This window comes from Geotrypetes seraphini, chromosome 18 (assembly GCF_902459505.1).
Source record: "Geotrypetes seraphini chromosome 18, aGeoSer1.1, whole genome shotgun sequence".
NCBI lineage: Eukaryota > Metazoa > Chordata > Amphibia > Gymnophiona > Dermophiidae > Geotrypetes > Geotrypetes seraphini.
In genome coordinates, this window is record NC_047101.1 from 31,767,833 (window position 1) to 31,781,138 (window position 13,306).

Consider the following 13,306-nt stretch of genomic DNA (forward strand, 5'->3'; position numbering starts at 1 on the left):
GACTCAGGAGAGTCCTTGGACGTCGTATACCTGGACTTCAGCAAGGCTTTTGACAGCGTCCCACACCGCAGGCTGCTGAACAAGATGAAATCGATGGGGCTGGGAGAGACTCTAACTGCATGGGTTAAAGATTGGCTTAGTGGCAGACTTCAGAGGGTGGTGGTTAACGGTACCCTCTCTAGAGTGTCGGAGGTGACAAGCGGAGTGCCGCAGGGTTCGGTCCTGGGCCCACTCCTCTTCAACATATTCATTGGGGATCTGACTCAAGGGCTTCAAGGTAAGGTAATCTTATTCGCTGATGACGCCAAACTATGCAATATAGTAAACGGCTACAATCTACAGGATACCATGGAGCAGGACCTGCGTACTTTAGAAAGTTGGTCCTCGATATAGCAGCTTGGCTTCAACGCCAAAAAATGTAAGGTCATGCATTTCGGTAACAGAAATCCATTTAGAACTTACACCCTGAATGGAGAAACTTTAACCATGACTACGGCAGAACGAGATTTAGGAGTAATCATCAGTGCCGACATGAAGGCTGCCACTCAAGTGGAGAAGGCTTCATCTAAAGCACGGCAGATGTTGGGTTGTATCAAGAGAAGCTTCGTCAACAGGAAGCCTGAAGTCATGATGCTGTTGTACAGAGCCATGGTGAGACCTCATTTGGAATACTGTGTGCAGTTCTGGAGGCCACATTACCGTAAGGATGTGTTCAGAGTTGAGTCGGTTCAGCGGATGGCCACCAGGATCGTCTCGGGGCTAAAGAGTCTTCCGTATGAAGAAAGACTGAGCAAACTGCAGCTCTATAGTCTCGAGGAGCGTAGGGAGACGGGAGACATGATTGAGACATTTAAGTACATCACGGGACGGGTCGAGGTAGAGGATGATATCTTTCTTCTCAGGGGACCTTCGACTACAAGAGGACATCCGCTCAAACTCAGGGGAGGGAAGTTTCATGGAGACGCCAGGAAGTACTTCTTCACGGAAAGAGTGATTGAGCATTGGAACAAACTTCCAGTGCAGGTGATCGAGGCACGCAGCATCCCAGACTTCAAGAACAAATGGGATACCCATGTGGGATCCCTACGAGAGTCATGCCAAGGGATAGGATCAATAGGGTATAGACTTGAAAGAGAGGGTCAGTAGAGTGGCAGTATAATTGCAATTATACTTAAGAGGGTCAGTAGACTTAAAAGGGTGGGTCAATAGTGTGGGCAGACTTGATGGGCTTGTAGCCCTTATCTGCCGTCATCTTTCTATGTTTCTAATGTGAGAAGGGATAAATTCAGAAGTAACCTCAGAAAATACTCTTTCACGGAAAGGATGGTGAATGCTTAGAATGGGCTCCCAATTAATGGTAATTATGAGATATTAAGTGCCAGTTATCAGTGCCTATTAACCAATTAGGTTTTACTAAGCAGCATAAGAGCATTTTACCACGAGCCAGTAAGGTAAATGCTCTGCCACTCATTGAATTCCTATGAGCGTCAGAGCATTTATCTCACCAGCCCTTGGTAAAATGCTTTTATGCTGCTTAGTAAAACCTAGCGTAAAAGTTAGGCGGACTATATAGAATTTGCCAGAAATTGCTGAAATAAAGGCTTAAAGAAATATTGTAACCTTAAATTCTTGTTCATATAACTGTGGTACGAGTGCCCACAAATATACAGTACTTGGCAATAGCTGACTCACTGAGAGCTACCAAGAAGGCCACCACAGAAATAAAAAATAACATCTGAGCTTGTTGCTTGTGAAGTAGTGAAATCTTACCACAATACCCGCATTCTTTATCGCCAGGGGAAGACTCAGTAATCCAGTGCCAATATTCGCCTTTATCAAATGCATGAATGTTTGGTACCATCTGGATTGGGAAAAAAAGCAGATAGGGTTAGGCAGTTGCACAGGTGTCTATGAGCAAATTATTTTCTTCCCCGTTTGATCTCCCCTCCCCTTCTCACCACCCCTTTAATTTTTATTTTAACTTCGATGCATTTTTTAATCTTCCCTCCCCGAGCACCTCCTGTATCAATCCTCGTCTTCCCCGTTGTCTTTGTCCTGCCCATATACTACCCTATTTTTATTTTAACTATTTTAAATCTTCTTTTAGCATTGTAAACCGACCAGATACCTGTCGATGGCTGGTCTATCAAAGTATAAATAAACTTGGATTTGACAGAGGCAAAAAAGTGAAAAGGAGAGACAGCACAAGAATGAGATTTGCAAATTATAACCAACTAAGAGATGTTCTCAGTGTGGGCTTCCATTCTATGGCGTGGAGGAGTAGCCTAAAAACCAGCAGATCCTTGTGTCACTGGGCATATAACCACTACTATTATTATTTGTCATTGCTATAGCTCTGAAAGGCATACACAGCGCTGTACATTTAACATGTAAAAGATGGTCCCTGCTCAGAAGAGCTTACAATCTAATTTGGACAGACAGAGAGGACATCAGAAGATAAGTTTCTTACCTTGATAGAAAAGAAAGGTCGAATCTTGGTAATGTTATAGAGGAAGAAGCTAATAGAGAAGCGACAAGCGGAGAAAGAGAGAGGAGTTGAAGATAACTCTGAGGTTGCAAGCTGACAAGACAGGGAGGAGGAGAGTGTTGTCCACAGAAGTAGAGAATGGAGGGGGGGGGGAGGTGCAATTAGGCAGGAAGATAAGGAGCTCAGTTTTAGCCACATTCAGTTTTAGATGGTGGTGATACATCCAGGGAGCAATTTAAGACAGGCAGGCTGAGATTTGGGCCTGGATTCCTGTGGAGGGGTAGATCTGGGAGGTGATACTGAAAATCATAGGAGGAGATCAGGTATAGATGGCATAAAGGAGAGGTCCCAAGGCAGAGCCTTGAGCTACACCGATTGATAGTGGGATAGCAGTGGAGGAGGATCCACCATCGTAAGCACTGAAAGTTCGATGGGAGAGAACCGAGCCCTGAAATCCCAGTGAGGACAGCACATCAACAGTCAAAAGCAGCAGATAGATCAAGAAGGATGAAGATAGAGCAAAGGCCTTTGGATCTGGGCAGGAACAGGTCAGTGGAGACTTTAAAAAGAGCAGTTTCCTTGGAATGCAATAGGAAAAAGCCTGTCTGAAGTGAGTTTAGCTTGAGATGAAAGAAGTGAATAGCATGTTCAAGTAGTTTCAAGTTTAGTTAAGCTTGATATACAGCGTAACCATCCTAAGCTTGGATAAGAAGGGGAGGAGGGAGATGGGGGTGATAGTTGGAGGGGCATGTGGGGGTCTAGTGAGGGGTTTTTGATGAGAGGTGTAACTAAGGCATGTTTGAAGACATTGGGAACAGTTGCAGTGGTGAGTGATAGTGATAGTGATACTCCAGATCCTCCCAAACTCCAGATCCTCCCAAACTCCAGATCCTCCCAAACTCTTAAACTATCCTTCCCTTCCACAAAAGGTATTTCTCATGCAGGCAAACTTGGGTCATCCCTCCCCTTTAGAATCACTGAGATCTGGAATAACCTTACCTCCCCGCTCCGAACCTCAAGCTCCCTCCAACTTTTCCGTAAACACCTAAAAACCTGGCTATTCTCAAAACTGTAACACTTCCCCCTCTTAGGCCTCTCCCACCATCTTCACCCTTTTACACCTAATTCTTAAACCCTCCACTGGAGTTCCTCTCTCATCCTATTTCCTGTAAACCGTGCCGAGCTCTGCGTCTACGGAGATGGTGCGGTATATAAACCCAAGGTTTAGTTTAGTTTAGTTTGAGGATGAAACAGATAGGAGGGATGAGAGTGCAAGAGATAACAGTGAGTAGGTGGGTGGGAATTGGATCAGAGGAGCAGGTAGTGGGTTTGGAGGAGGAGAGAAGATAATAATAATTTTATGTTTGTATACCGCCATGCCCAGGGAGTTCTAGGCAGTTCACAACAGTTAGATGAAATACAGACAATGCAGTTGAAATTGAGGAACATAACAAAGCAATCATGAAGTCAAACTAGTTATACGTTTATGATTTAAGTGAGGGAAAAGATTATATACAGTACATACAGTAAGTATATACAATGAATTTAAGAGGAGACAGATGCATACAAGCTTTAAGGAGGGGGGAGCAACAATCTTAAAAGAAAGGGAAGGGAAGTGGTGGAGTATGTTAAGGAAGTGGTGGAGTGCGTTAAGGATTTGGTTTGTTAAAGAGTTGAGTTTTGATCTGCTTTGTAAAGTTGAGATATGAAGAGGCATCTAGTACAATTTGGGTGAGCCATGAATTTAGTTTGGCCGCTTGAAAAGCAAAGGTTCTTTCGAAGAATCTTTTAAGATGACACGATTTCAATGAGGGAAAAGCGAACAGGTTTATTCTGCGGGAGCTCTTATTATTGTAATTCAGGTTGAAGTGTGGGTAAAGATAATCTGGTGACATACCAAATACTGTTTTGTAGCAGATGCATGAGAACTTAAATAGAACTTGTGGTAGAAAGGGGTTATGTGTTCCCATTTCTTCAAGCCAAAGATGAGACGGACGGCGGTGCACATGTAAATGAAGATGTAAAGCACTTTCATTGTAAGCGCAGAAAGGCGATATATGACATCCCACATTCTCTTTCCCTTACCTCTAATTTGTGCTATTTTAGTTGAGGTCTCATTTTATACAATGAGACCTAGTTACTAATAACTGATGCTAAAGGTAAAATAAAACATCCTAATGTTGATAACTTCCTTCTAGACAGGCAGAAATAAATTTATGCTCTGAAAAGAAAGTGACATGAGCTTAATTAGCAAAGAAATGTGCTAAAATATTTGCAAGGAAGGCCAACAAGATAGTGGAAGGAGAGTCTAATAAAAAGGAGAGGTGTCTGCTTACGTTGTGCCAACATCCTCGTCAAGCTTCTCATGGTCACTGGATTCTGAGGTACAGCTTGAGCTCTCATCAATGTGACTGGTATTTTTGGAACTGTAATCACTGAAATTTTCACGTTCCAACGTGGTTTTGACCATTTTGCTGCAAAATAGGAATGCAAAATTTACACATACTTATTAATGTCCTTTCCTTGAGTCTAAATAGACAAGTCCAGATGTGTAAGTTATGTCAGCAGGTGGAGACAATGAGAAATGTCAGCTGACTTCATTCCACTTGCAGGGGGCTAATTCTGAATTCAGTCTTCTGAATGTCTAAGTCAAAGCTAAGAACTCAGGTTAAAATAGTTTTTCTTCAAGCTTCTCACACTTCTTCCAAAACAAATCTGATGCAGCTGAAAACCTCCTTCTTTGGTCAGTAACCCAAAGATGATAAAACCCCCATGAGTAAAATTAGCCCCAAATAAATGGTGCCTAGGCGATGCCCAACTAAAATTCATGTGCAACTTAAAAAGCCCATTAAAATCATTTTTTTTTAATTACAAATTTAGGTTGCATGTGAATTGAGAAGTTAGGTGTGGTTAGATGACATTTAGAGAATCTGGCCCTCACTGCTCATTCTTCTGAGACTGTCAGTCTGTACATTCAGTGCAGTGGCTTCCCTTGGGGGTTGGGGGTATGATATTCTAGACTGCTCTGGCAGGGCTTAAGGAAAAGAACTTAAAAGGTATGTTTAAATTTCATCTTATTATCTATGCCGCACGAGTCTCAAGCTCCATCTAGACCAGGCAAACAAACCATGACAGCTCTCATGACTCTTGTGCCAAAGATAAAGACTTTCCGAGCCTAAATACCCAAACTTAAGTGCTTAGAGTAGAAATGCAATGGAGATAAGGCCTCTGTCCTGACATCTTCTGGAAAGAGATTTGGGCACTGCCTATAAGGACACCTGAACCTTCAAAGTGCTTGCAAACTCTTGTTGGTGAAGACCAAGGCATCTGCCTCCTTGACTTCTTTGTAACTTGATGCCCTAGATCAGGGATGTTAAACTCAATCACATTAAGGAGCCAAATTCCAAAATACAGGTTACGTCGTGGGCAGACCACCCAATCTCCACCCCAGACCCCGCCCCATTATAGTACTAATTATAACACCATTTTTTCCATTCTTTTTTCTCATATAGTCTCATTAACACATAATGGTTAACCACAAAATTAAACTACACAAAGCACACTGTATGTTTCTCAACATTCATTCCTACCAGAACACAGATAACCCCTATGCAAACACGGTACTAAAAACGAAGGGTCCCTTTTACAAAGCCACAGTAGCGGCTTCAGCGCACGTGACTTTTCATCATGCGCTAACCCCCGTGCTAGCCAATAAACTACCGCCTCTCAAGAGGAGGCTAGCGCGGCCGGCTGTTTAGCGCACGGTATTATGCGTGTTAAACCTCTACTGCGCCTTCATAAAAGGAGCCCTAAAAGTACTAATATATAAAAAAGAAAACCTAAGATTCAAGACTGCATGCAATACAATCCCCAGAGAAAAAGAAACAAATGTATTTCTTCTTGAGCAGTGCAAAATATAGACAGCAGATAAAAATTCTCAAAATTGACACAATTCAAACAATAAATTGAAAATAAAAATCATTCCCCCTACCTTTGTCTCCCTCCCTCCATGCTATGCCTCCCTCCAGCGGGTGTCTTACCTTCTGGCCGGCTCCCACCTGGCCGTTTTATGCGGCCCACGGTCCGATGCCCCCGGTGTTATCTTGTGGCTGGCTCCCTCCTCCTCACAGCTGCAGTGTGCATGAAGTCACGTGCAGAGGCTCCTCACACGTTCTGCGCCTGAACCAGAAGCCTTCTCTCTGACATCGCAATATCAGAGGGAATGCTTCTGGATGAGGCACGAGGAGCCACTGCACACTGCTTTGTGCACACTGCGGCTGTGAGGAGGAAGGAGCCGGCCACAAGATAACACCGGGGATATTGGACCGCGAGCTGCATAAAACTCCCAGGCGGGCTGGATTCCGCCCGTGGGCCTTGAGTTTGACACCTGTGCCCTAGATATGCTGCATCACTTTTGTGACTCATATCCACTTTTGTGACCTATCTAAATTCAAAAGGAACAAAAGGGACTACTGTATACTCAACTTGAAAATAGCAACCTCTGACCTGGCCTATGCCACCTAGCTTTTCCAGAGTGAAAGGAAATTGCCCAAATTCTAGCAGAAGCTGGATACTACCCTCCAAAGGCAAACATATAGGCATGGTACCCTATACGGCTGAAAGGAAGATAGATATCTAAGTGCTCAGGATTAACCTCATTTTCTAAGCAAGGGTTTTATATGCTTTTCTCTCTTAAGGAAGGTGATCATATGATGTAGCTAGACTCAGACTGGTTAAATTTGTTTGCAAACACAAAAGAAAAAAATGTGGAATGCAATGATCTTGACAAGGCATTTATTGAGACAAGTAAAATAAAATAAAAACTGTGAAAATAAAATGATCTCCACTTATGAATAACTGGCGTGTGATGTAATACGGACCCTACACAGTCTGTGTTTTGGCAAAAGGCCTTCTTCAGGGGCCCAGGTCAGTATTCATTCAATGTCAGAGATATAAATAAAACCTGTCTTGAATGTTGACACCATGAACACTTGCACTTGAGTCAAAACGTTAAGAAGTGTTGGTGAAAGTAAGGCAAGAACTGGTGTCTGCAGAAAAACTGTTGCAGTATCTAGCAGGTCCATATGGCTGGCCTGCAGTGGTCCTGGTCAAAACAAGACGTAAACTCGACAAGGTTCCAAGCTGAACCTGGCCTACCCTGAACGTAATGGTTGCACTTTCTCAGCTTCAGGGTGGAGGCATCTGCAGTGGGTGCCACTGCTTCCCTCTGGTCCTCCTTAACCATGCCCTCCTAGTTCCACCCCTCTTGTGTCACTTCTCCCTTGGGCAGTACTAGGGGTTTTAAGGTGGACCTGATATTGTGAGAAGTGTTCTTAAGGAGAAGTGGTGATATCACAAACCCATTGCTCCACCATTACTTCTTTTTCTGTCTTTACCTTTGGCCTTCCATAGGGTTTGCCTCTCCTTTTTTTGGTTTGTCTTCCCCTAGTACCAAAGGGCTTAAAGTTCTCCCCAGTACATCCCCATGAGCAAACAGATGTTTGACTTAGCATACTAATACCATCTTTACCTTAGCATAGGCTAGCACAAAGGAATGTTAGAACATTAGACGGCTGACTCTCCCTGGTCTTACTAATAATTCATTGACCCTCCCCCCCACCCCGCCATACTGGTGATACTCCCTCACCATCATTTGTGCCAGATAAGGACTCTTCATCACACTACAAGGCCTGGATCTCTGAAAAGGAAATTAACTAAAATGCCCCCTGCACAGTTCTCCTCTAGAGATAACTGTGGAAAACCACTTGCCCAGGTGTTTCAGGACCCTCTACAGAGAAGAACTTTGCATTTATGACATAACCCAAGAGGAGAGTGAAATGTGGGAGATACATGTGTGTTTATGTCATAAGAACATAAGAATTGCTACTGCTGGGTCAGACCAGTGGTCCATCATGCCCAGCAGTCCGCTCCCGTGGCGGCCCTTAGGTCAAAGACCAGAACCCTACTTGAGTCTAGCCTTACCGGTGTACATTCTGGTTCAGCAGGAACTTGTCTAACTTTGTCTTGAATCCCTGGAGGCTGTTTCCCCCCTATAACAGCCTCCGGAAGAGCGTTCCAGTTTTCTACCACTCTCTGGGTGAAGAAGAACTTCCTTACGTTTGTACAGAATCTACCCCCTTTTAAATTTAGAGAGTGTCCAACAAGCTCTGTGAAGACTTGAAACGGCTGAAGAAGATCCATGCTCACAGGGGTCTGTGGCATTTCTGGGGTTTACGTGTGCGTGGTCAACACACAAAGCCCACTGGATACCGGGGTCGCACAGTTGGTGTATCTAAGAATAAGTAATATATTCAGCCTTTGCAATAAAATGCCCATCTTTTAAATTGAAAAAAAATAAAAATAAAAATGAAAAAAGAGTGCCCTCTCGTTCTCTCTACCTTGGAGAGGGTGAACAACCTGTCTTTATCTACTAAGTCTATTCCCTTCATTATCTTGAATGTTTCGATCATCTCCCCTCTCAGTCTCCTCTTTTCAAGGGAGAAGAGGCCTAGTTTCTCTAATCTCTCACTGTACGGCAACTCCTCCAGCCCTTAGCCATTGTAGCTGCTATTCTCTGGACCCTTTCGAGTAGTACTGTGTCCTTCTTCATGTACGGCGACCAGTGCTGGATGCAGTATTCCAGGTTGGGGCGTACCATGGCCTGGTACAGCGGCATGATAATCTTCTTAATCATTTTTAGCATTCTGTTCACCCTTTTTGCCGCCGCCGCACATTGAATGGACGACTTCATTGATTTGTCAACCAGTACTCCCAAGTCTCTTTCCTGGGGGGTCTCTTCGAGGACCGCACCGGACATCCTGTATTCGTGTATAAGATTTTTGTTACCGACATGCACCACCTTACACTTATCTACGTATAACCTCATTTGTCTTGTCGTGGCCCATTTCTCGAGCGTGTTTGTCACATTGCAGGTCTTCGCAATCCTTCAGAATAACTTTGTTTCATCTGCAAATTTAATCACCTCGCTCGTCGTACCAATTTCCAGGTCCTTTATAAATGTGTTGAAGAGCGCGGGTCCAAGCACCGAACCCTGCGGCACTCTACTCGTGACGCTTTTCCAGTCCGAGTATTTTTAGTCGTTAATGCGGGACTTTGTCAAACGCTTTCTCAAAATCCAGATATACAATGTTGACCAGGTCACCCTTGTCTATCTGCCTGTTTACTCCCTCGAAGAAGCGCAGTAAGATCGTCAAGTGGATGGTTTTTTTTGTGGGGTTTTGTTTTTTTTTTTTTACTCCATCAAAAATTACAAAGCCTAGGGGACACTCAATGAAGTTACAGAGAAATACTTTTAAAACCAATAGGAGAAAATATTGTTTCACTTAAAGAATAGTTCAGCTCTGGAACGTGTTTTTCCAGAGGATGTGGTAAGAGCGGCTAACATAGTTGGTATTAAAAAAGATTTGGAGAAAAAGTCTATATTCTGCTATTGAGACAGGCATGGGGAAGCCACTGCTGCTCTGGATCAGTAGCATGGAATATTGCTACTATTTGGGTTTTTGCTAGATACTTGTGACCTGGATTGGCCACCATGAAGATGGGATACTGGGCTAGATAGATCATTGATCTGATCCAGTAAGGCTATAATGTTTTCTATAAGCAGTGGTGGAACATGGTCAATTCTTGATTTGTAGTGTATGAGTTTCGCTGCAATATTTTGTATCAGCTGGTTTTTCATTAATTTCACAGAGACACCTGAGAGTAGAGCATTGCAGTAGTCTAGTAGTGAAAATATCATTGACTGCACTTGTATCCTGTAGTGCTGTTAGAAGAAGTGGGGTCTTACCCTTCTTAGTTTTGTAGTGTATGAAAGGAATTCATACCTGCCTCCAGAACATTAGCACCTGGCATAGCAAAGTCTAGTAGAGCTGCACAGAGGTGGCTTATGTAGCCTGGTGGGTGGGGCTAGTGAACCATAGAGAGGAGGACCCAGGCCCATAAGCCACTCTAACCCACTGCATTCATGCTGGAAAATGTGCACCCAAAACCCTACTGTACTGCCATATAGGTGGCACCTGCAGCCTAGACAGGTGGGTATAGTGGGTTGGGGGGAGACTCACCATGACCTGTAAGGGGGTTCTCGTGAGATGTTTATGTGGCACCCTTTTTGTGACGTTCACAGCAGTTCCCTGTAAGGTGCCCCACTACTCTGTTGCCTTGTCTGTGTGGCCAGTCCATCCCTTTGCTGGCCCCTCCCACATCCAAAAGATCTTGTTCTAGGCATTTTTGACTTGGACGAGAATGTAGTATAAAGATTAGCGGTCTGGATGTTCAAATGGATGAACGTAGATGTAGACGATTAAAAAAATAAATAAATTTGGATGTATTTTTCAAGAATGGACTTTGGATGTTGCCGACTTTGGGCAACTAGCGCCCTAGGCCCATAACGGACTTAGACGTTTGTGTTTGATTATGCCCCTCCACGTGTGCACTATTTGCAAATGGGAAAAAAAAACCTAGAAAATGTCAGTTTTTTTCTTCTTATTTCTGTTTGTTATCAACATGCAGCTACATGGGATATGTTATTGGAATATTGGAATTTCCAAGTAATTTCAAACAGCCCATCTCTATAAGCTGTATGCTTTACAGCCAATTCATTACCTTTGAAACTCTTTAAACTCAAACTTTCCCTCTCACTTTTGTCCAGCTGAGATGTTGTGTCTTACCATGTAACGAACCCAAAGCAGCAGTTTTATCATCCGGAGAAAGAATCAGAGAACACTCTTGGTTCCTGCAGGTGTAACAAGGTCCACTTTTGCTTTAGAAATCTTCATTGTTCACTGAAAATAGGAAAAAGCGCTTACAGATACAAGCATCGTCCACGGAAAATAAACCACAGTGACTCTCTTCCAACTGTGAAAAAAAAGAAAAACCTTTTATGAAGTGTGAAAAAACTGAGTGGAAGAATTCTAAATGTGCAAACTTTCAAAACAAATTTTGGTTCCAAATATAAACTTTATAAACACATGAGGTAATCATATAACGATAAATTTTCAAGCACATAGCTGTTATAATCATTTACCTCAGTGAGATAAATATTTGTGATAACTAAGACTACGTGCTTGAAAATTTAGAGTACATAACAGATATTAAATGATATCTTAGGTATTCTACTTCTAATATTTTAAGCTGCCATACTATTTTCTTCTGATACAGAAAACAGAAAGACATCTCAACAGGTGAACATTTCTCAAAGGAAGATCACTCTTTCAATGAAGCTACTTAAAGGAACTTCAGTGGTATTGAAAAACAGAATTTTTAAAATTAAAATGATCAGACACTTTGAAACTAACACAAAAGGATTTAATAGAGACATTGTCTTTCTCACCTATGACCAGGTAGGACCTTTTCAGCTGCTTCCTGCCTCAAGCCTCTACAATTCAATCCCTTTCTGTATCACCCACTCACTCTTAATGACATATGCAGACAGCTTGCACTATTTAAGCTCATTGTTTGATCATTGGTCTGAAAGCTTGTCACAGAGGTGTTAAGTTAGTCCAATGAAGTGGTGCCACCTATAGCTTGAACCTTATTGTCACATATCCAGGTAGACAGTGCAATGAGAATTCTCTATTTCTCTAGGGGAAATCCATCTCTCCACATTCTAGAACATAAGAACATAAGAGTTGTTTGTGCTTTTTCCAGTTTTCATCCGTTTTTGACTTTTTCCATTCCTTAAACGAAGTCTTCTTGTCTCTGATCACTTCCTCTACCACAACAGTGAGCCATGCCGGTTCTTTGTTCTTTTTTCCTTATGGATCCCTTATTGATTTATATTGATTTTGCATCTTGGTGATTGTGTCCTTAAAAAGGGACCATGCCTGCTCTAACGTTTTAACAGTGCTTATCCTTTTCTTGATCTTCTTCCCCACCATGAGTCTCATCCCTTCGTAATTCCCTTTTCGGAAGTTAAGTGCCGTGGCCGTCGTTCAAGATCGATGTTGTGTCCCTGCATCCATGTCGAAGCGGATCATATTATGATCACTGGTTCCCAGCATCCCCTCTGCTTCTACATCTTGCGCCTGACCTCGTAGTCCAGACTTAAGACAGGAAAAGACACCAGGTGTCCAGCAGGGGTCCTTTCAATGCCAAGTAAGAATTTAGAGTTCAGGGCTGTAACTCTATATATACATTGGCAAAAATTCCAAAACTACAGAAACAGAAATAGATTGCATGAAAAACACAATTCCACTGCAGTAAAAGCTACGACATTCATAGGAATTCTATGAACATTGAAGCTTTTACCGCATTGGCCAGCGATAAAAAACCTTAACGCGTCTTGATAAAAAAAGGGGCCAAAATTAATTTAATTAAATAGCTACAGGGGTAGGAGGATGCCTAGGTTCTAGCAGCTTTGCCCTTGCTAAGCAGTAGTAGGATTGCACTGCCCAGTTCAAATCGATTCACTTTCTAAAAAAATCAGACTCACCAATTCCGTGATTCCTGACATGCCTCCTAAAGCAGCAGCTGCAATGGTAGTGGTGGCCAGGCAGCAGAAGCAGGCTGCTCCTGGCCTTCCCCGCCAGGGCATTCCCTCTGCAGCTGCAAGCTGCCTGTTCACCACAGTGCCTCAGCCAGCCAGCCACCACCACTGCTGCTGCTACTTTAGGAGGCCCGAAGTTGGGGGGTGGAGTGGTGGTGGTCTGAAGGTGCTGCACAGGGGAATAGGAGGGATGGTATAAGGGGATGGGAGGGAGGGAGGAAAGCTGCTACACATGGGGGGGAGAGAGGAGAGGAGTTCCATCCCCTTTACCATCTTGGTCGTTCTTCTTTGAACCTTTTCAAGCGCCACTATAT

General features: G+C 43.2%; 1 protein-coding gene across 1 annotated transcript in view; it reads right to left on the bottom strand.

The window, feature by feature from the left end:
• The window catches only part of LOC117351842 (proton-coupled amino acid transporter 1-like), a 78,051-nt gene that overhangs the window by 39,887 nt on the left and 24,858 nt on the right, over positions 1–13,306 (bottom strand). Inside the window, exons 4-6 of the mRNA XM_033927687.1 lie at positions 11,176–11,362; positions 4,825–4,962; positions 1,771–1,861 (exon numbers count right to left, since the gene is read on the bottom strand). Of these exons, the coding sequence (XP_033783578.1) occupies positions 1,771–1,861; positions 4,825–4,958 (225 nt within the window). The 5' untranslated portion in view covers positions 4,959–4,962; positions 11,176–11,362. The remainder of the gene's footprint in view (positions 1–1,770; positions 1,862–4,824; positions 4,963–11,175; positions 11,363–13,306) is intronic.